Source organism: Salvelinus sp. IW2-2015, unplaced genomic scaffold (genome assembly GCF_002910315.2).
Source record: "Salvelinus sp. IW2-2015 unplaced genomic scaffold, ASM291031v2 Un_scaffold1108, whole genome shotgun sequence".
Taxonomy (NCBI): domain Eukaryota; kingdom Metazoa; phylum Chordata; class Actinopteri; order Salmoniformes; family Salmonidae; genus Salvelinus; species Salvelinus sp. IW2-2015.
In genome coordinates, this window is record NW_019942729.1 from 302,054 (window position 1) to 323,111 (window position 21,058).

Sequence of the window (21,058 nt, forward strand, 5' to 3'; positions counted from 1 at the left end):
TTATTATGAGCCGTCCTCCCCTCACCAGCCTCCACTGGTCTAATTCTAACAGACGTTATTATGAGCCGTCCTCCCCTCAGCAGCCTCCACTGGTCTAATTCTAACAGACGTTATTATGAGCCGTCCTCCCCTCACCAGCCTCCACTGGTCTAATTCTAACAGACATTATTATGAGCCGTCCTCCCCTCAGCAGCCTCCACTGGTTTGCATATATTTTTTCCAGTGGAAAATTAGCTGGTAAGTTAGCTGGCTGCTAGACTCTTGTAGTAATCATTACTACAATTACAGACCTGGGTGGGGCCCATTCATCAGTTAGATTTACCTCTACCCTTTGGCAAAATGTGTAGAATAGCAGGAAATTACCCCAAAATGGAACCCTATTCCCTATGGGCCTTGGTAAAAAGTAGTGCACCCTGTTCCCTATGGGCCCTGGTCAAAAGTAGTGAACCCTATTCCCTATGGGCCCTGGTCAAAAGTAGTGAAGCCTATTCCTATGGGCCTGGTCAAAAGTAGTGAACCCTATTCCCTACTGGGCCCTGGTCAAAAGTAGTGAACCCTATTCCCTATGGGCCCTGGTCAAAAGTAGTGAACCCTATTCCCTATGGGCCCTGGTCAAAAGTAGTGAACCCTATTCCTATGGGCCTGGTCAAAAGTAGTGCAACCTATTCCTATGGGCCTGGTCAAAAGTAGTGAACCTATTCCCTATGGGCCTGGTCAAAAGTAGTGACCCTATTCCCTATGGGCCCTGGTCAAAAGTAGTGATACTTCCCTATGGCTGGTCAAAAGTAGTGAACCTATTCCCTATGGGCCCTGGTCAAAAGTAGTGAACCCTATTCCCTATGGGCCCTGGTCAAAAGTAGTGCACCCTATTCCCCATGGCCCTGGTCAAAAGTAGTGCACCCTATTCCCTATGGGCCCTGGTCAAAAGTAGTGAACCCTATTCCCTATGGGCCTGGTCAAAGGTAGTGAACCGATTCCTATGGGCCCTGGTCAAAAGTAGTGCACTATTCTATGGGCTGTCAAAAGTAGTGCACACTATTCCCTATGGGCCCTGGTCAAAAGTAGTGACCCTATTCCCTATGGCTTGGTCAAAAGGAGTGCACCCTATTCCCATGGCCTGGTCAAAAGTAGTGCACCCTATTCCCTATGGGCCTGGTCAAAAGTAGTGCACCCTATTCCTATGGGCTGGTCAAAAGTAGTGCACCCTATTCCCATGGCCCTGGTCAAAAGTGTGCACCCTATTCCATATGGGCCTGGTCAAAAGTAGTGCACCCTATTCCCTATGGGCCTGGTCAAAAAGTAGTGCACCCTATTCCTATGGGCCTTGGTCAAAGAGTGCACCCTATTCCCTATGGGCCTTGTCAAAAGAGTGCACCCTATTCCCTATGGGCCTGGTCAAAAGTAGTGCACCCTATTCATATGGGCCTGGTCAAAAGTAGTGCACCATTCTATGGGCCCTGGTCAAAAGTAGTGCACCCTATTCCCTATGGGCCCTGGTCAAAAGTAGTGCACCCTATTCCCCATGGGTCCCTGGTCAAAAGTAGTGCACCCTATTCCCCATGGGCCCTGGTCAAAAGTAGTGCACCCTATTCCCCATGGGCCCTCGTCAAAAGTAGTGCACTAGATAGGAAAAAGGGTTCCATTTGGGACACACCCAGTGTCAATCACCACTGACATACAGTGTGGTTCACGACTTATTGACCTTGGCAAGTCAGTTAAGGGCAAATTCCTATTTACAATGAAGGCCTACCAAAAGGCCTAATGCTGGGACGGGGGCTGGGATTAAAAATGTAGAATACAGACATCGCGACAAGAGAGACCACAACACTACGTAAAGAGAGATGTAAGACAACAACACAGCATGGCAGCACAAAACATGGCAGCAGCACAAAACATGGCACAATCATTTATGGACACAGATAACAGCACAAATTTAGAGACAACAATACATCAAGCGAAGCAGCCACAACTGTCAGTAAGAGTGTCCATGATTGAGTCTTTGAATGAAGAGATTGAGATAAAACTGTCCAGTTTGAGTGTTTTTTGCCTGCTCATTCCAGTCGCTAGCTGCAGCGAACTGAAAAGAGGAGCGACCCAGGGATGTGTGTGCTTTGGGGACCTTTAACAGAATGTGACTGGCAGAACGGGTGTTGTATGTGGAGGATGAGGGCTGCAGTAGATATCTCAGATAGGGGGGAGTGAGGCCTAAGAGGGTTTTATAAATAAGCATCAACCAGTGGGTCTTGCGACAGGTATACAGAGATGACCAGTTTACAGAGGAGTATAGAGTGCAGTGATGTGTCCTATAAGGATCATTGGTGGAAAATCTGATGGCCGAATGGTAAACAACATCTAGCCGCTCGAGAGCACCCTTACCTGCCAATCTATAAATTATGTCTCCGTAATCTAGCATGGGTAGGATGGTCACCTGAATCAGGGTTAGTTTGGCAGCTGGGGTGAAAGAGGAGCGATTACGATAGAGGAAACCAAGTCTAGATTTAACTTTAGCCTGCAGCTTTGATATGTGCTGAGAGAAGGACAGTGTACCGTCTAGTCATTACTCCCAAGTACTTGTATGAGGTGACTACCTCAACCTCTAAACCCTCAGAGGTAGTAATCACACCGGCGGGGAGATGGACATTCTTCTTACCAAACCACATGACCTTTGTTTTGGAGGTGTTCAGAACAAGGTTATGGGCAGAGAAAGCTTTGTGGAAGAGCGTTTAATACAGTATGGTTCATGATTGAATGTGGAGAGACGTCTGTGAAACTAAGAAGTGAACCTCGTTAAAGCTGGGATCCTTAGTTGCTACATCCGTTTTTAAACTTAATGATATATAGACCCAGTGATTTTTGAAGAAGATAACTTCAACTGTCATACCCCATCAGAACCCAAAACGTAAGTTTATTTTACACCAAGGTTTGTAATGTACTGTAAATATAAACAGACACAATATACAGTTAAAACTATACTTTTGATATCATTGATGGTGAGTCCTTGCTTCTATAGCTGTCTTTGAATTTGAGAATGGTTACATTTTCTCAGATCCCTCCCTCAACACATACAAAAACAGACACATTAATCAACACAGAGGTCTCTGATCATGACCCTGAACTCACCAAGGGGGACCAGAACATCTCCTTTTCAGAGAGCTATGGAACTTGTTCCACATACACAGAGCATAAAAACCTAAATCAGCTTTACCAAACTCTGTGGAGACCGAAGGTGCCTCCAGCCTGAGAGACCGAAGGGGCCTCCAGTGTTATCCAAGCCTGAAAGACTGAAGGGGCCTCCAGTGTTATCCAAGCCTGAAAGACTGAAGGGGCCTCCAGTGTTATCCAAGCCTGAGAGACCGAAGGGNACCGAAGGGGCCTCCAGTGTTATCCAAGCCTGAGAGACCGAAGGGGCCTCCAGTGTTATCCAAGCCTGAGAGACCGAAGGGGCCTCCAGTGTTATACAAGCCTGAGAGACCGAAGGGGCCTCCAGTGTTATACAAGCCTGAGACCGGGTTTGGTCATTTGTAAGTCGAAATTTAATTAATGATGAAAGATATATATATATAGGACATCTGCATGACTGCTTTGTGGCAGGGCTTAAACTATTACGGACTACAAAGGGAAACCCAGCCGTGAGCTGCCCCGTGACGGGAGCCTACCAGACGAGCGAAATACCTTTTATGCTCACTTTGCGGCAAGAAACACTGAACCATGCATGAGCACACCATCTGTTCTGGACGACTGTGTGATCACGCTCTCCGTAGTCGAAGTGAGCAATACCTTTAAACAGGTCAACATTCACAAAGCCGCAGGGCCAGACGGATTACCAGGACATGTACTCAAAGCATGCGCGGATCAACTGGCAAGTGTCTTCACTGACATTTTCAAACTCTCCCTGTCTGAGTCTAATATGTATACGTTTCAAACAGATCACCATAGCCCCTGTGCCCAAGACAGCCAAGGTAACCTGCCTAAATGATTACCGGCCCGTAGTACTCACGTCGCTAGTCATGAAGTGCTCTGAAAGGCTGGTCATGGTTCACGTCAACATGTCAAAAACCCTAGACCCACTCCAATTCGCCCCAACAGATGACACAATCTCAATCGCACTACACACTGCCCTTTCCCACCCGGACAAAAGGAATAATTATGTGAGAATGCTGTTCATTGACTACAGCTCAGCGTTCAATACTGTAGTCCCCACAAAGCTCCTCAGTAAGCTAAGGACCCTGGGACAAAACACCTCCCTCTGCAACTGGATCCTGGACTTCCTGACAGGCCGCCCCCAGGTGGTAAGGGTAGGTAACAACACAAAGCTGTCATCAAGGCAAAGGGTGGCATTTTGAAGAATCTCAAATATATTTTTATTTATTTAACACTTTTTGGTTACTATATGATTCCATATGTGTTATTTCATTTTTCTTTTTTTTACAGCTTTACCAATTTTAGTAATATAGATTGTAAACAGTAGTGGGCTGAGTATCACACCTTAAACACCCCTTTATGTAACTCAGGGAACTCCGATTTTACCCCATCTACCTTGATGGCCTGAGTTCTATCATTGAGATAATTATGAAACCATCGACAAGGCATCACTACCCAACACCACCAAGGAAAGCTTATTCAACAGAATAACATCTGCAGCATTAAAAGCCTACAAACATGGCAGAACAATTCTTTCTATCATCTAAGGCATTTGCAATATCATTTCCAACCAGCATGGTAGCCGTAGTGGTGCTATGTTTAGTTCTGAATCCAGATTGATTAACATTAAGAAAACATTTTTACAGATAGATAATAACGCAGCCCTTTGTTGACCAATGATTCTAGTACAGTTGAAAGACAAGGGCGCCTGTATGTTGGATAATTATGATGATCACTACTATGCCAACAACAGAGACAGGTTAAGTCACCTTTGTGTTAGCTCTGCCCCTATAAGAACTGCTTCCAAATAAGAAAACATTTCCTTCTCTGACACCAGTCTTGAGATAACACTACTTACGTCAATAAACAGCCTAAATATTTTATGGAATGCATTATGTAACCAAGTTGTATTCTAGCAAGCAAAAGCAGCAACAGGCCACCTTGAACACACTTCCATCCTCTCACTGTGAAGACACTGATCTTATTGGATTGTGCTGACAAATCTGGGGGAGGAAACAGCGTGTGTCCTCAGAAATGACTTTTACAGGTAACACACACTTGAATACTCTATGGGTCAGAGAGGTGTTGAATACTCTATGGGTTAGAGAGGTGTTGAATACTCTACGGGTTAGAGAGGTGTTGAAAGGTGTTGAATATACTCTATGGGTTAGAGAGGTGTTGAAAGGTGTTGAATATACTCTATGGGTTAGGGAGGTGTTGAAAGGTGTTGAATATACTCTATGGGTTAGGGAGGTGTTGAATACTCTACGTGTTAGAGAGGTGTTGAATACTACTACGTGTTAGAGGGGTTGAATGCTCTATGGGTCAGAGAGGTGTTGAATACTCTATGGGTTAGAGAGGTGTTGAAATACTCTATGCGGTTAGAGAGGTGTTGAATGCTCTTATGGGTTAGGGAGTGTTGAAAGGTGTTGAATGCTCTATGGTTAGAGAAGGTGTTGAATACTCTATGGGTTAGAGAGATGTTTGAATTACTCTATGGGTTAGGGAGGTGTTGAATACTCTTATGGGTTAGAGGGGTGTTGAATACTCTACTGGGTTAGAGATAGGGTTGAATACTCATGTCAGAGAGGTGTTGAATACTCTATGGGTCAGAGAGGTGTTGAATGCTCTATGGGCAGACGAGGTGTTGAATGCTCTATGGGTTAGAGAGGTGTTGAATGCTCTATGGGTTAGAGAGGTGTTGAATGCTCTATGGTTAAGAGGTGTTGAATACTCTATGGGTTAGAGAGGTGTTGAATGCTCTATGGGTTAGAGAGTGTTTGAATACGTCTATGGGTTAGAGAGGTTTGAAGGTGTTGAATGCTCTATGGTTAGAGAGAGGTGAAAGGTGTTGAATGCTCTATGGTTAGATGAGGGTTGAAGGGTTGAAAACTCATGGTTAGAGTGTTGAAATACTCTATGGGTTAAGAGGTGTGAATACTCTATGGGTTAGAGAGGTGTTGAATACTCTATGGGTTAGAGAGGTGTTGAAATGTGTTGAATACACTAGGGTTAGGGAGTGTTGAATACTCTATGGGTTAGAGAGGTGTTGAATACTCTATGGGTTAAGGTGTTGAAACTTAGGGTTAGGATGGTGTTGAATACTCTATGGGGTTAGGAGAGGTGTTGAATACTCTATGGGTTAGGAGGGTGTTGAAATCTATGGTTAGGAGGTGTTGAATACTCTATGGGTTAGGGAGGTGTTGAATACCTAGGGTTAGGAGGTGTTGAATACTCTATGGTTAGGGAGGTGTTGAATACTCTATGGTTAGGGAGGTGTTGAAACTCTATGTGTTAGAGAGGTGTTGAATACTCTATGGGTTAGAGAGGTGTTGAAGGTGTTGAATACTATATGGGGAGGTGAATGGATGGACAGTGGCTAATGATGAGATTCCATTGAGAGCTGAATGGACGGACAGTGATTCTTCAGGGCAGAATCAGCCAATGGCAGGTGATATCCACAATCCAAGACTACTACTAACTAGTACATTCTGTAAGCACTGGCTGCCGTCTCTTTCTCTCGCTCTCCCTCTCCGTGCTTGCTTAGTCACACTCTGCCCTACACCTCTTTTCCCCATCTCCCTCTCTTCCTGCTGTTATCCCAAGAGACCGAAGGGGGAAAACCTGACCCTCTGTCTCCCCTCTCCCTCCTCCAGAGCAGAGCTGCAGATTAAGGCATCAGCATGCTACAGTTCCGGCTGGCTCCTAGCTGAACACGGCTAGCCTAACCCAACGAGTGTGCACCCACACTCCCTGAAAAGATGTTGGTTGAAAACGCTGTAGCCAGTGTACACACCTCCTCAAAATAGTCAGAATTAAATCGAAGATAAAAATGAATAACACAACATTTCTTGAGTTGAAGTTTGACATCTAAATAAGAGGTTGGAGGTCTAGGATGTCTGGTCAGTCTGTCGAAAGAGCACGAACAGATCTGGGACCAGGCACAGTACCCACACCTGAGGCTGCATGCTAAACCAACCAGACAGATTAATAATCTATTATGAACAAACCTTCCATGTCTGGCCTGAGAGAGACTAAATGGATGGGTACAGCAGTGTATGTCAGAGAGACTAAATGGATGGTACAGCAGTGTAGTGTCAGAGAGCTAAATGGGATGGGGTACAGCAGTGTAGTGTCAGAGAGACTAAATGGGATGGGGTACAGCAGTGTACTGTCAGAGAGACTAAATGGAGGGGGTACAGCAGTGTACTGTCAGAGAGACTAAATGGGATGGGGTACAGCAGAGTGTACTGTCAGAGACTAAATGGGATGGGGTACAGCAGTGTACTGTCAGAGACTAAATGGAGAGGGGTACAGCAGTGTACTGTCAGAGAGACTAAATGGGATGGGTACAGCAGTGACTGTCAGAGAGACTAAATGGGATGGGGTACAGCAGTGTACTGTCAGAGACTAAATGGGATGGGTACAGCAGTGTACTGTCAGAAGACTAAATGGGATGGGTACAGCAGTGTACTGTCAGAGACTAAATGGGATGGGGTACAGCAGTGTACTGTCAGAGAGACAAATGGGATGGGGTACAGCAGTGTACTGTCAGAGACTAAATGGGATGGGGTACAGCAGTGTACTGTCAGAGACACTAATGGGATGGGGTACAGCAGTGTACAGTCAGAGGACTAAATGGATGGGGTACAGCAGTGTACTGTCAGAGAGACTAAATGGGATGGGGTACAGCAGTGTACTGTCAGAGACTAAATGGGATGGGTACAGCAGTGTACCGCAGAGACTAAATGGATGGGTACAGCAGTGTACAGTACATAAACAGTACATATCTGAACCTAACAAGGCTAGATTATATATTATATTATGATCCAACCTACCATGTCTGCTAATAAGACTAGATTATATATTATATTATGATCCATACCACCATGTCTGTTCTTAACAAGGCTAGATTATATATTATATTATGATCCATCTACATGTCTGTTCTACAAGGCTAGATGATATATTATATTATGATCCATCCTACCATGTCTGTTCTAACAAGGCTAGATTATAATATTATATTATGATCCATCCTACCATGTCTTTTCTAACAAGGCTAGATTATATATTATATATGATCACAACCTACCATGTCTGCCTAAAAGACTAGATATAATATTATATTATGATCCATCCCTACCATGTCTGTTCTAACAAGGCTAGATTATATATTATATATATCCATCCTACACTACATGTCTGTTCTAACAAGGTAGATTATATATTATATTATGATCATCCTACCATGTCTGTTCTAACAAGGCTAGATTAATATTATATTATGATCCAGACCTACCATGTCTGTTTAACAAGCTAGATATATATTTATATTATGATCCAACCTACCATGTCTGTTTAAAAGGCTAGATATATATATTATTATGATCCATCCTACCATGTCTGTTTAACAAGGCTAGATTATATATTATATTATGATCATCCTACCATGTCTGTTCTAACAGGTAGATTATATAATATATTATGATCCACCTACCATGTCTGTTCTACAAGGCTAGATATATATTATATTATGATCCAACCTACCATGTCTGTCTAAAAGGCTAGATTATATATTATATTATGATCCAACCTACCATGTCTGCTATAACAAGCTAGATTATAATTATATTATGATCCATCCTACATGTCTGTTCTAACAAGGCTAGATTATAATATTATATTATGATCCATCCTACCATGCTGTTCAACAAGGCTAGATTATATATTATATTATGATCCATCCTACATGTCTGTTCTAACAAGGCTAGATGATATATTATATATGATCCATCCTACCCAGGTCTGTTTCTAACAAGGCTAGCATATATATTATATTATGATCCACCTACCATGTCTGCCTAATAAAAGCTAGATTATATATAATTATATCCATCTACCATGTCTGTTCTAACAAGGCTAGATTAATATATATTATGAGTCCATCCTACCATGTCTGTTCTAACAAGGCTAGATTATATATTATATTATGATCCATCCTACCATGTCTGTTCTAACAAGGGCTAGATTTATATTATATCTAACCAACATGTCTGGCTAACAAGGCTAAGAATATATATGATTCAACCTTACCATGTCTAGCTAACAAGGCTAGATGATAATTATGATTTCAATCCTACCATGTCTGTCTAACACAGGCTAGATTAATTATATTATGATCCATCCTACATGTCTTCTAACAAGGCTAGATTATATATATTATGAATCCATCCCTACCATGTCTGTCTAACAAGGCTAGATTATATATTATATTATGATCCAACCTACCATGTCTGTTCTAACAAGAGCATAGAGTTATATATTATATTATGATCCAACCTACCATGTCTGGTCTAAAAGGCTAGATTATATTATTATATTATGATCCATCCTACCATGTCGGTTCTAACAAGCGCTAGATTATATATTATATTATGATCCATCCTACCATGCGTCTGGCTAACAAGGCTAGATATATATTATATTATGATCCATCTACCATGTCTGTTCTAACAAGGCTAGATATATATTATATTATATCCATCCTACCATGTCTGTTCTAACAAGGCTAGGATTTATATATTATATTATGATCCATCCCTACCATGTCTGTTCTAACAAGCTAGATTTATATTATATTACTGGATCCCATTCGCTACCATGTTCTGTTCTAACAAGGCTGAGATATATATGTATATTCACCCTTGATCTTAACCCTAAACACATGTCTGCCTACACAAAGGCTAGATGACTACTATTATGTATTCAAACCTACCATTGTCTAGCCTAACAAGGCTAGATGATATATTATGATTCAACCTACCATGTCTGGCCTAACAAGGCTAGATGATATATTATGATTCAACCTACCACGTCTGGCCTGAGCCTGAACACCAGAGGAACGGCGTAGAGCAGGGCGTTCAGAGTGGAGATCACAGAGGAACTCCAGGATTGACGCACCTCACGGCTTCGAGGGATCCGCTGGATGGTAAACTGACGGGGAGGGAAGTTATAAAATGAGACGGCTAGCTTAAATCTCACAGGTCAATTGTCTCTGATAGCAGAGACAGGTACCTCAAGCAATACTGACTATACAGAAAGAAATCACGCCCAATGGCAAGTAGCCTAGTGATGGGAAGTTTTGTTACAGACACAAAAAAAACTAAAAGGAGTTGACTCCATCTGGTGGAAAGGATAGGCCTTGCACTGAGATTTACACTACAGATCAGAATCTCATCTCAATGAGAACTAACAACATAAGATGTTAATTTGAATAGAAGTGGACTTATAAAGATCATTGCAACTCAAAACGTTGCTATGTAAGACATTCTATTACAGAGAGGAATTCATATTTCAACTAACGGTAACAATGCAGTAAGAAACAGGGATCTTTAGACCTTCATTTGTCCACGTTTTCCTGATTTTGAAGGGCAGTTGATGACTGTGTCTGAAATAGGCTACTCAAGAACTATGCTACTTAAATGTGCAAGAGGCTGTAGGTTCTACCTGGCCTTTTGAACCAGTGTCTTTCTTTGCGTTTTCAAAGGTGCGTATCTTGTCTTCACTCATCTTGTCTGTGTCTGCGATTATATAGTGTCTTGGGCTGTAGGACTGAGAGAGACTCTCCATCAGACGCAGGATCTCAGTGGTGTGTCCACCTGAAGAAAAAAAATACACAATGAATGCATAGATGTAACGTAGGCTACGGGGTCAATAGAAGCACTATTATTATCCTCTGTGTCTCCTTTTCAAATGGTGCTCTGTGTTACAATCCAAACAGCTTAAAACAAAGTATATACAAAGCATAATTCTTAGATTTCACAAGTACATTTCACAATGAACAGGTATTAAAGTCTTAAAGGGACCTAATTAACCAGGATGTCCAGCTGTAATATATATCCTGAAGGAATGAGCAGCACTATAACTAAAAGCAGTTTGGCCCAAAACAGAGGAGACATATTATATCACCATAATCTAGGACTGTCAGGAGTGTCGCCTGTACAATCTTCTTCCTGTTGTCAAAAGTCAAACGGGACTATTCTAAATACGACACCAACGTTAATCCTCTGTGTTTTAGTTAGTTTATCTATATGCGTTTTAAATTACAATGTATCATCAATCAATTTGTGCTCCACTCAAGCTAGCCTATAGGCTACATTATGCAAGTCAGTGGGGTCCATAGTATGAGACTTGGATAACAAACGTTGTTTTAATGTCAACAAGCGAGTTTCGTATGGAATCTAAAGCGTGCAGCAGTTCACAAATGGCGTGTTTCAGAGAGAGGGCACTAATTTAGAGAACAAAACAGTATCATCCGTATAATGGTGCAATTTACAATTACTCACAGTGTTTCCAATAGTGTTTCTAAAGAAAGTAAAAACGTGATGTTTTGACATAAAACACTTAATGCGCATTATAATGTTACAGCCTAAAAAAACACATTTAGCTTTAATAAAGTAGCCGATCTCTCTTCGTCATTTTACCCGCCACATCATGTTTGTTATTGGTGACGTCAGCCCTAATACCTAGGTTACCTAGTTACCGTAACAACGCGATTATTTGTTACTACTCTGTAGTTTTAATAACTAGCAGAAAGAAATACCAATTAAGTGTAAAGTAAAGAGTAAAGCCTAGTAATTGATAAATATTCATAAATGCCCCAAAAGCAAAGGATTGTCTCGGACGCTTCAGTACCTGCTGCTAGCTTAGCCAGCTAGCTAACGTTACTTTTAAAATATTGATACCTGATCCAGCAACGACAAGCACGCAGACGGGACCTTTCTCTCCAGGTTTACATTTTGATCCAGAACGAATCACAATCAGAAGCCGCACTATAACACAAATCACAGTAAAACAAAGTCCTGTGAATAGTCCTAACAACACTGCCATGATTGCTACTACGGACACTCGTTTGGACCAGTTGGAGCGGAGCGCAAAAGCATTATTTATGTACAGTTTCCTGGAAACGGTCTAAGCAACAATAAAATGGATGTCAACGGGGAAAACCAAACTGCTGAGATTGATTTTGATTAAGCTTCAACCATTAATCAAGTAAGTTTTTTGGCTTTGTTTAGTTTATTCAACAAAACAAGTCAGCATCATCAATATGTCTAGCAAGGATCCAGACCACAAAATGCAACATCTCCTGGCATGTGGCTGCAATCATTTTATTTGATGGCCATACTGTCATGTCATAACCTGTCAATATAATAATCTCAATAATAACAGTTTATACTACATTGAACCAGAACATGCAGCAAGGACGGCTGTGGGGGATAAATATTCTCAGACGCCTATTTTAATAGGCCAGGTGAATTGGCTTGGGGAGCCGATGCGTCCCCAAATTTCAAGCAATATTAGCCTATTTATTGCTTGAGCGTGGGTCAGCCCAAAACGGTGTCACCAATCAGGCCCCCGAGGACTGGAATTGCCCACCCCTCTAGTCTAAACCACCTGGTAGGCCATACTTCACCCCCCTTTAACAGCATCTGAGTCACAGGACCAATGTGACTGACAGTGTTCTAACAATGTTCTTTTCAGCAACACCAAACATTGTCACTGTTGATCAGGGAGTTAAATTGATATTAGCAAATTGACATATATTTCATTAACGCGTGTGTGTGTTGGGAGGGGGTGTATGAGAATAGGCCTATCTCTTTAAGAATGTAGCTGTAATTCGATCCCATATGATAGAGTGCCCTGCCCTACTGTAACGTCCCCATCACTTCCATAAGTGAGCGTCAGTTTCGCTGCATCACACACCGCTGTCAATTTGCACGTTATGTGGGGTGGATTTGTCATTCAGTGCAATGCAGTTTAGAACTACGGTTCCCCTTTGCACGGTAAAATCGGGCTTGTAGGCTCCGAGAGAGCTATATTAAAAGTACTAAACATAACATGGCATCGGACAGAATTTGCCATGCCTTCGCACCATCACAAACCAGTTGAGTTCGGAACAGAGATCTAAATGGAAGCCTGAAGAAAGGTAAATCTGTCTGTTCATGTGTGTCTCTTAGGCTGTTCGTTTATGATTTTGAACCATACGCTATGTTACAATTACAGTAAAGGAGATGTCGTTCGTGCAATGAGCTGGTCCGTTGTTAGTTAAATTGGTTGAAAATATCGAATGAAAATGGAATACATTGACTGAATTATCTTTGATTGTATACGCATCTATCACGATGTAACTGCATCGTTTCAATGTTACGTCCCACCGATTCTGCGATTGATATGCTACATTACATATACTGTAAATATGTATATACACACGCGCAGGGTTTATTGTTTAACTGAATATTGTAGGCTACACATTTGCAGCTACAAACTGAATTGCAGTATAGGCCTACAGATTATTTTTTTCATTTAACAAATTCTTATTTACAATGACTGGCTACAACAGACGAAGCTGGACCAATTGTGCGCCGCCCTATGGGACTCCCAATCACGACCGGTTGTGATGCAGAATGGATTCGAACCAGGGTGTCTGCAGTTACACCTCAAACAATGAGATGCAGTGCCTTAGACCGCTGCGCCACTCGGGAGCTATAAAGGGAAAACATTTAAGTAGACATAGACATTAAATAAATGAACAAAACAAAGACACTGATGTTGATTAAACCAGCTCGGAGAGTTCCTTCACAGCAGAGTGTGCCCGTTTATGACAGCGACTGGTGCTTCTAACAACCCACTGGAGCTAGAGGGATTTGATGATGGGGATGCCAGATTATGCAGTTGGTTTGCTGGCCCTGATGTTGTCCTCAGCCTCTGAGTATCCTTCCTGTAATGCCAGGTCGGGTGATGCATGCAAGCAAAACCCCCAAACCCAGATTATTGAGCAGATACTCTAGCAGGGGTGGGCAATTCCAGTCCTCGAGGGTCTGATTGGTGTCACAGTTTTGCCCCAGCTAACACACCAATAATCCAATAATCACCTAATCATGATCTTCAGTTTAGAATGCAATTTGATTAATCAGCTGTGTTTTGCCATACATGTTTAATGCTTTTCGACCTGTCCCCAAATTAATATCGTTGGTTGATAGTTATTTTTGATATTTCAATCTGTGTGGTCTGAACACGGCTGGTGTGGGTGAACAAAATCAACATGCGGGCACACGCTTGCATTGCAATTTTTTTTTTTACACATACATGTTATTCAGTCATTGCGCCCACACTGCTCGCGCGCATCAATGAGCTTCTGTGTAGCCAGGCGCTAACATGCTAACCAGACCGCACACATGCCTGCACTGACTTTGTCCCCCCACACCAGACATGATCAGGACATGCAGGTTGAAATATCAAAACTCTGAACCAATTATATACATTTTTTGGACAGGTCGAAATGCATTAAAGATTTATGACAATTTAGCTAGCTAGTTTGCTGTTGCTGTCTAATTTGTCCTGGGATATAAACATTGGGTTGTTATTTTACCTGAAATGCACAAGGTCCTCTACTCAGACAATTAATCCACAGATAAAACGGTAAACTGAATTTGTTTCTCGTCATCTCTCCTCCTTCCTTCAGGCTCCTTTTTCTTCTTTGGACTTGATATGGGGGTTGGCTGCATTACTACAACTGACTGGAGTCTGATCCTCAGTTCATCTATCAATCACACACGTGGGTATATGCTCCTAAAAAACAATGAGGAGATTTGAGAGGCAGGACTTGCAGTGCATTGAGTTTCACAAATAGAACCAATTTTTTTTTTAGTGCCTGGCGCTCTGACGCTCGCAAGCAGTGTGGGTGCAATGATTGAATAACATGTACTGTATGTGTACATTTATTTTGCAATGCTTGCACACGTGACGCGAGCGGTGTGGTCATCATGTAAAACAGAACAGAGCTTCTATTTGTGACGCTTGATGCACTGCAAGTCCCGCCTCTCAAATCTCCTCATTGGTTTTTAGGAGCACATACCCACGTGGGTGATTGAAAGATGAACTGAGGTCCACACTCCAGTCCAGTTGGTAGTGGTAATACACCTTAAAGTTGGTTGCCAAACAGCAAGCAAGCTAGCTAGCTAAATTGCCATAAATGTTTAATGCTTTTCGACCTGTCCCCAAATTAATATAATTGGTTCAGAGTTTGTTTTGATATTTCAACCTGCGTGTCCTGATCGAGTCTGGTGTGGGGGGACAAAATCAACATGCGCGCACGATGGTGCACAAGAGGTCTGGTCAGCATGTGACCTGAAAATAAATGTCTTCAAAAATGGAAGGCAGAGTAGCTAAAAAGTAGTAAGTAGTTGACAAGTTGCTAATTAGATAAAATCCTAAAGTTGTCCATGGTGAGATTTGAACACACAACCTTTGGGTTGCTATGCGTTCGCGATTGTGTGTTACCATATGTTGTTATCTAGAAAGTAATAGAAAATAGCTTAGTCTAGTACAGCCTTCACACCAATTAGCCTACATGTATACGCCATATCAATTAGTAAGGCTGATGAAACAGATCGGAATGTTTAACTTAAAATGTTAAAACTAAATGTTGATAAACTATTATTTCTAAACATTTTAGAATGTGCAATGTGCACACGGCGGTAGGCCTATGTGCGAATGTTCCAAAATGCAGTTTGAAGGAAAACACAGTTCCAAAATGTGCACTGCACATGAGGAGGAGGTCAGAGACCTGGCCGTGTGGTGCCAGGACAACAACCTCTCCCTCAACGAGATCAAGACAAAGGAGATGATTGTGGACTACAGGAAAAAGTGGACAGAGCACGCCCCCATTCTCATCGACGGGGCTGTAGTGGAGCAGGTTGAGAGCTTCAAGTTCCTTGGTGTCCACGTCATCAACAAACTAACATGGTCCAAGCACACCAAGACAGTCGTGAAGAGGGCACGACAAAACCTATTCCCCCTCAGGAGACTGAAAAGATTTGGCACGGGTCCTTAGATCATCAAAAGGTTCTACAGCTGCACCATCGAGAGCATCCTGACTGCTTGCATCACTGCCTGGTATGGCAACTGCTCGGCCTCCGACCGCAAGGCACTACAGAGGGTAGTGCGAACGGCCCAGTACATCACTGGGGCCAGGCTTCCTGACATCCAGGACCTCTATACCAGGCGGTGTCAGAGGAAGGCCCTAAAAATTGTCAAAAACTCCAGCCACCCTAGTCATAGACTGTTCTCTCTGCTACCGCTCGGCAAGCGGTACCAGAGCGCCAAGTCTGGGTCCAAGAGGCTTCTAAACAGTTTCTACCCCCCCAAGCCATAAGATTCCTGAACACCTAATCAAATGGCTACCCAGACTATTTGCATTGCCCGCCCCCCCTCTTTTACACTGCTGCTACTCTCTGTTGTTATCATCTATGCATAGTCACTTTAATAACTCTACCTATATCTATATATTACCTCAACGGGGCCCCCGCACATTGACTCTGTACCGGTACCACCCTGTATATAGTCTCGCTATTGTTATTTTACTGCTGCTCTTTAATTACTTGTTACTTTTATTTCTTATTCTTATCCATATATATACAGTGGGGCAAAAAAGTATTTACTCAGCCACCAATTGTGCAAGTTCTCCCACTTAAAAAGATGAGTTAGAGGCCGTAATTTTCTAATTCATAGCACGTATCCTTCAACTAATGACAAGACAAAATGTCAGAATAAAAAAAATCTAGAAAATCACATATTGTAGATTTTTAATGAATTTATTTGCAAATTATGGTGGAAAAGTAAGTATTTGGTCAATAACAAAAGTTTACTCTACAATACTTTGTATATACACCTTTGTTGGCAATGACAGAGGTCAAACATTTTCTGTAAGTCTTCACAAGGTTTCACACACTGTTGCTGGTATTTGTGGCCCATTCCTCCATGCAATCTCCTCTAGAGCAGTGAGTGTTTGGGCTGTTGCTGGGCAAAACGAACTTTCAACTCCCTCAAAAGATTTTCTATGGGGTTAGAATCTGGAGACTGGGCTAGGCCACTCCAGGACCTTGAAAAAGCTTCTTACGAAGCCACTCCTTCGTTCCCGGGCGCGGTTGTGTTGGGATCATTGTCATGCTGAAAAGACCCCAGCCACGTTCATCTTCAATGCCCTTGCTGATGGAAGGTTTTCACTCAAAATCTCACGATACATGGCCCCATTCATTCTTTCCTTTACACACGGAACAGTCGTCCTGGTCCCTTGCAGAAAAAACAGCCCCAAAGCATGATGTTTCCACCCCATGCTTCACAGTAGGTATGGTGTTCTTTTATGAGTCAAGCAACCTCAGCATTCTTTGTCCTCCAAACACGACGAGATTTACCAAAAAGTTCTATTTTGGTTTCATCTGACCATATACATTCTCCCAATCTTCTTCTGGATCATCCAAATGCTCTCTAGCAAACTTCAGACGGCCTGGACATGTACTGGCTCTAAGCATGTGGGACACGTCTGCCACTGCAGGATTTGAGTCCCTGGCGGCAGTAGTGTGTTACTGATGGTAGGCTTTGTTACTTTGGTCCCAGCTCTCTGCAGGTCATTCACTAGTCCCCCGTGTGGTCTGGGATTTTTGCTCAACCGTTTTGTGATCATTTGACCCCACGGTGAGATCTTGCGTGGAGCCCCAGATCGAGGGAGATTATCAGTGGTCTTGTATGTCTTCCATTTCCTAATAATTGCCCCACAGTTGATTCTTCAAAACTAAGCTGCTTACCTATTGCAGATTCAGTATTCTCAGCCTGGGGTGCAGGTCTAAACAATTTTGTTTTCTGGTGTTCCTTTGACAGCTCTTTGGTCTTGGCCATAGTGGGAGTTTGGTAGTGTGACTGTTTTGAGGTTGTGGAACAGGTTCTTTTTATACTATAACAAGTTCAAAACAGGTGCCATTAATACAGGTAACGAGTGGAGGACAGAGGAGCCTCTTAAAAAGAAGTTACAGGTCTGTGAGAGCCAGAAATCTGGCTTGTTTGTAGGTGACCAAATACTTATTTTCCACCATAATTTGCAAATAAATTCATAAAAAATTCTACAATGTGATTTTCTGGATTTTTTCTCATTTTGTCTGTCATAGTTGAAGTGTACCTATGATGAAAATTACAGGCCTCTCTCATCTTTTTAAGTGGGAGAACTTGCACAATTGGTGGCTGACTAAATACTTTTTTGCCCCACTGTATATATATATAACATTTACTGCACTGTCGGTTAGGGGCTCGTAAGTAAGCATTTCACTGTTGTATTCGCCGCATGTGACTAATAACATTTGATTTGAAGATCATGTTGTCTACGAATATTAGAACGGATAGGGTAGGCCTACCTCTCGTTGGCGAGAGCAGCTGCATCTCTCACACTGTGCGTAGTTGTCATCTGGCATGTAGATCAATATCATACTCTGTGACATGCATAAAAGTTTGATAGGCTGCAGGAGAGGACGCATCAATTCAGTCACAACAGATTAGAGGTATTTTCTGAATAAGGCGGGAAAAAATTATATGAGTAAAATACGTTAGTGAACCGGAAGATTCGTAACGTTTTGAATTGGTTTCTTACAGATGCATGCCACATTTGGATGGGTTTGGGTTCCCGCGGAGAGGACCAATGCATCCCTAACGCCTAATGTTCACCAGATGCATCAAACTCGTTTTGCGTTCTGCCGGAAGTCATTCATTGTCATTGGAGCACTCCGGAACACTGCGTTGGGGGAATGCCACGCTAGGCTGCTGTGCGCTCTGTGTACCGCATGCATTAACGTGTGATGGTACAAACGGAAGTACACACACAGACTCCAACCAGCTAGCTTTTAACTAGTTGAAAAGCGAAGCACATGAACGGAAAATCCGGCCTAGACAACCGGGCAAAACAAAATGCCTGATGTTGGACATCAGGCATAATGACCACCCGGTGGTTCACTGCATTTATGCTTGGGTTAACAAGTAAGTGTTAGCAATCTAGAGACATAATCGTTATGCTTAATTCTATGTAAAAAATACATGTTTATTTTTATTCATATCTAAGCATACCTCTTGAGCTGTCTGTATCCTCCTAAATGTTTTTTTTTTTAAAGAAACGAGATATACTTGTCTGCTAAAATATGAGTCTTATTCAGTGCATTTAGTAATTGCTTGCTTGCTTGCTTTTCTAGTCTACCAACCTTGTCAGCAGGCATGCCAGATCAGATAGTTAGACAAGTGTCACGATCGTGTGGAGGATTGACGGACCAAAACGCAGCATTAGGAAAATAAGCCATCTTCCTTTTTATTATGAAGAAGAACCAAAAACAAAACACTATTACAAAACAAACAAACGTGAAGCTATGAACGTAGTGCACATACAGGCTACAAACGTATAACATAGACAATTCCCCACACCAAACTAAAGCCTATGGCTACCTTAAATATGGCTCCCAATCAGAGACAACAGAAACCAGCTGTCTCTAATTGGGAACCCATTYAGGCAACCATAGACTTTCCTAGACAACTACACACCACATAGACACAGCTAGACAACTATACTAAACATAAAGCCAACTACTCTAAATAAACCCCCTAAACCTTACAATCACCCTGGACACTACAAAACCCACATAAATACCCATGTCACACCCTGACCTAACTAAAATAATAAAGAAAACAAAGAATACTAAGGCCAGGGCGTGACAACAAGCTAGCTACTCTAACTTGGTTGATGGCCTTAAATGGCTTGGTGGCTAGTTATGAGGTTGGGAGATAGCATTAGCTAGCCCAGATTGGGAACCTAACTTCATAAAATTGCTAGGTTGCTTGTAGTATTACAGAGAAGCAACAACATAAATAAATAAATAAACACACACACATACTAACTCTCCCGGGATGACCCAACATGTTTTCAAAGACTCCAGCCACCCAAGTCATAAACTGTTCTCTCTGCTACCACACGGAAAGCAGTACTGATGCACCAAGTCTGGAACCAACAGGACCCTGAAGAGCCTCTACCACCAAGCCAATAGACTGCTACATAGTTAGTCCAGGTAGCTTTTTGGTTAACTATTTGACTATCTGCATTGACCCCTTTTGCCCATATCTTTTTTTGAATCATCACATATGCTTCTGCTACTATTTATATTTTATATCTTTTTATATCTATTTATTTACGTGTTATTACCTTTATATTATTTCTCTATTTTCTTTCTCTGCGTTGTTGGGAAGTAAGCATTTCACTGTTAGTTTCACCTGTTGTTTACGAAGCATGTGACAAATACAATTTGATTTGATGACTCCATCCTTCGGGACCTTTTTTTTATTGTAAACCACAGTGATTGAACCAGCTCACGGGGAGAGTCATCAGAAGCTACAGCAGATGTCCTTTGTGATTGCGTGCGTTCATTGCTTTCTGCGCTGCGGAAGCTATGCTGGTGCGTGTATCTCTGAGTGGCAGGATCTGTCTGTTTTATTGCCACACGTCAGTGCTGTGGCTGAGACAGGCTGTCTCTTGGGTTATAGCCCTAACACTGCTGCTGCTGGATAAAGGCTTTACAGCTGAGGCTGGGGGCTGAACCTGTAGTACACAATAATAGTCCCTTGCACAGGGGGGGATTCACAGTGTAAATGCCGAGTAGCCTATCGACTGGTACAGGCAGTGATAATACATGACTGTAAATGTTGCTACCTGAAGTGACAGAAACATATTTGGAAAGCAGAGCTAACATGCTTAGTAGCTGCATTTTACTGCGTGAATGGTTACTGGCGGAATTCATGTGGCAACATAGTACAGTAGGAAATCAGGTATTGATGTTCTAGGGTGTCCAATCGCAGTAGCATCAGGAATTGATGTTCTAGGGTGTCCAATCGCAGTAGCATCAGGAATTGATGTTCTAGGGTGTCCAATCGCAGTAGCATCAGGAATTAATGTTCTAGGGTGTCCAATCGCAGTAGCATCAGGAATTGATGATCTAGAGTGTCCAATCGCAGCAGCATCAGGAATTGATGATCTAGAGTGTCCAATCGCAGCAGC

General features: G+C 42.3%; 1 protein-coding gene across 1 annotated transcript in view; it reads right to left on the reverse strand.

The window, feature by feature from the left end:
- Positions 1 to 12,062, reverse strand: part of LOC112069739 (UDP-N-acetylglucosamine transferase subunit ALG14) — a 21,284-nt gene extending 9,222 nt beyond the window's left edge. The window contains exons 1-3 of the mRNA XM_024137108.2: positions 11,889 to 12,062; positions 10,651 to 10,802; positions 10,015 to 10,137 (exon numbers count right to left, since the gene is read on the reverse strand). Of these exons, the coding sequence (XP_023992876.1) occupies positions 10,015 to 10,137; positions 10,651 to 10,802; positions 11,889 to 12,033 (420 nt within the window). The 5' untranslated portion in view covers positions 12,034 to 12,062. The remainder of the gene's footprint in view (positions 1 to 10,014; positions 10,138 to 10,650; positions 10,803 to 11,888) is intronic.
- Between the last annotated feature and the right edge of the window lie 8,996 nt (positions 12,063 to 21,058).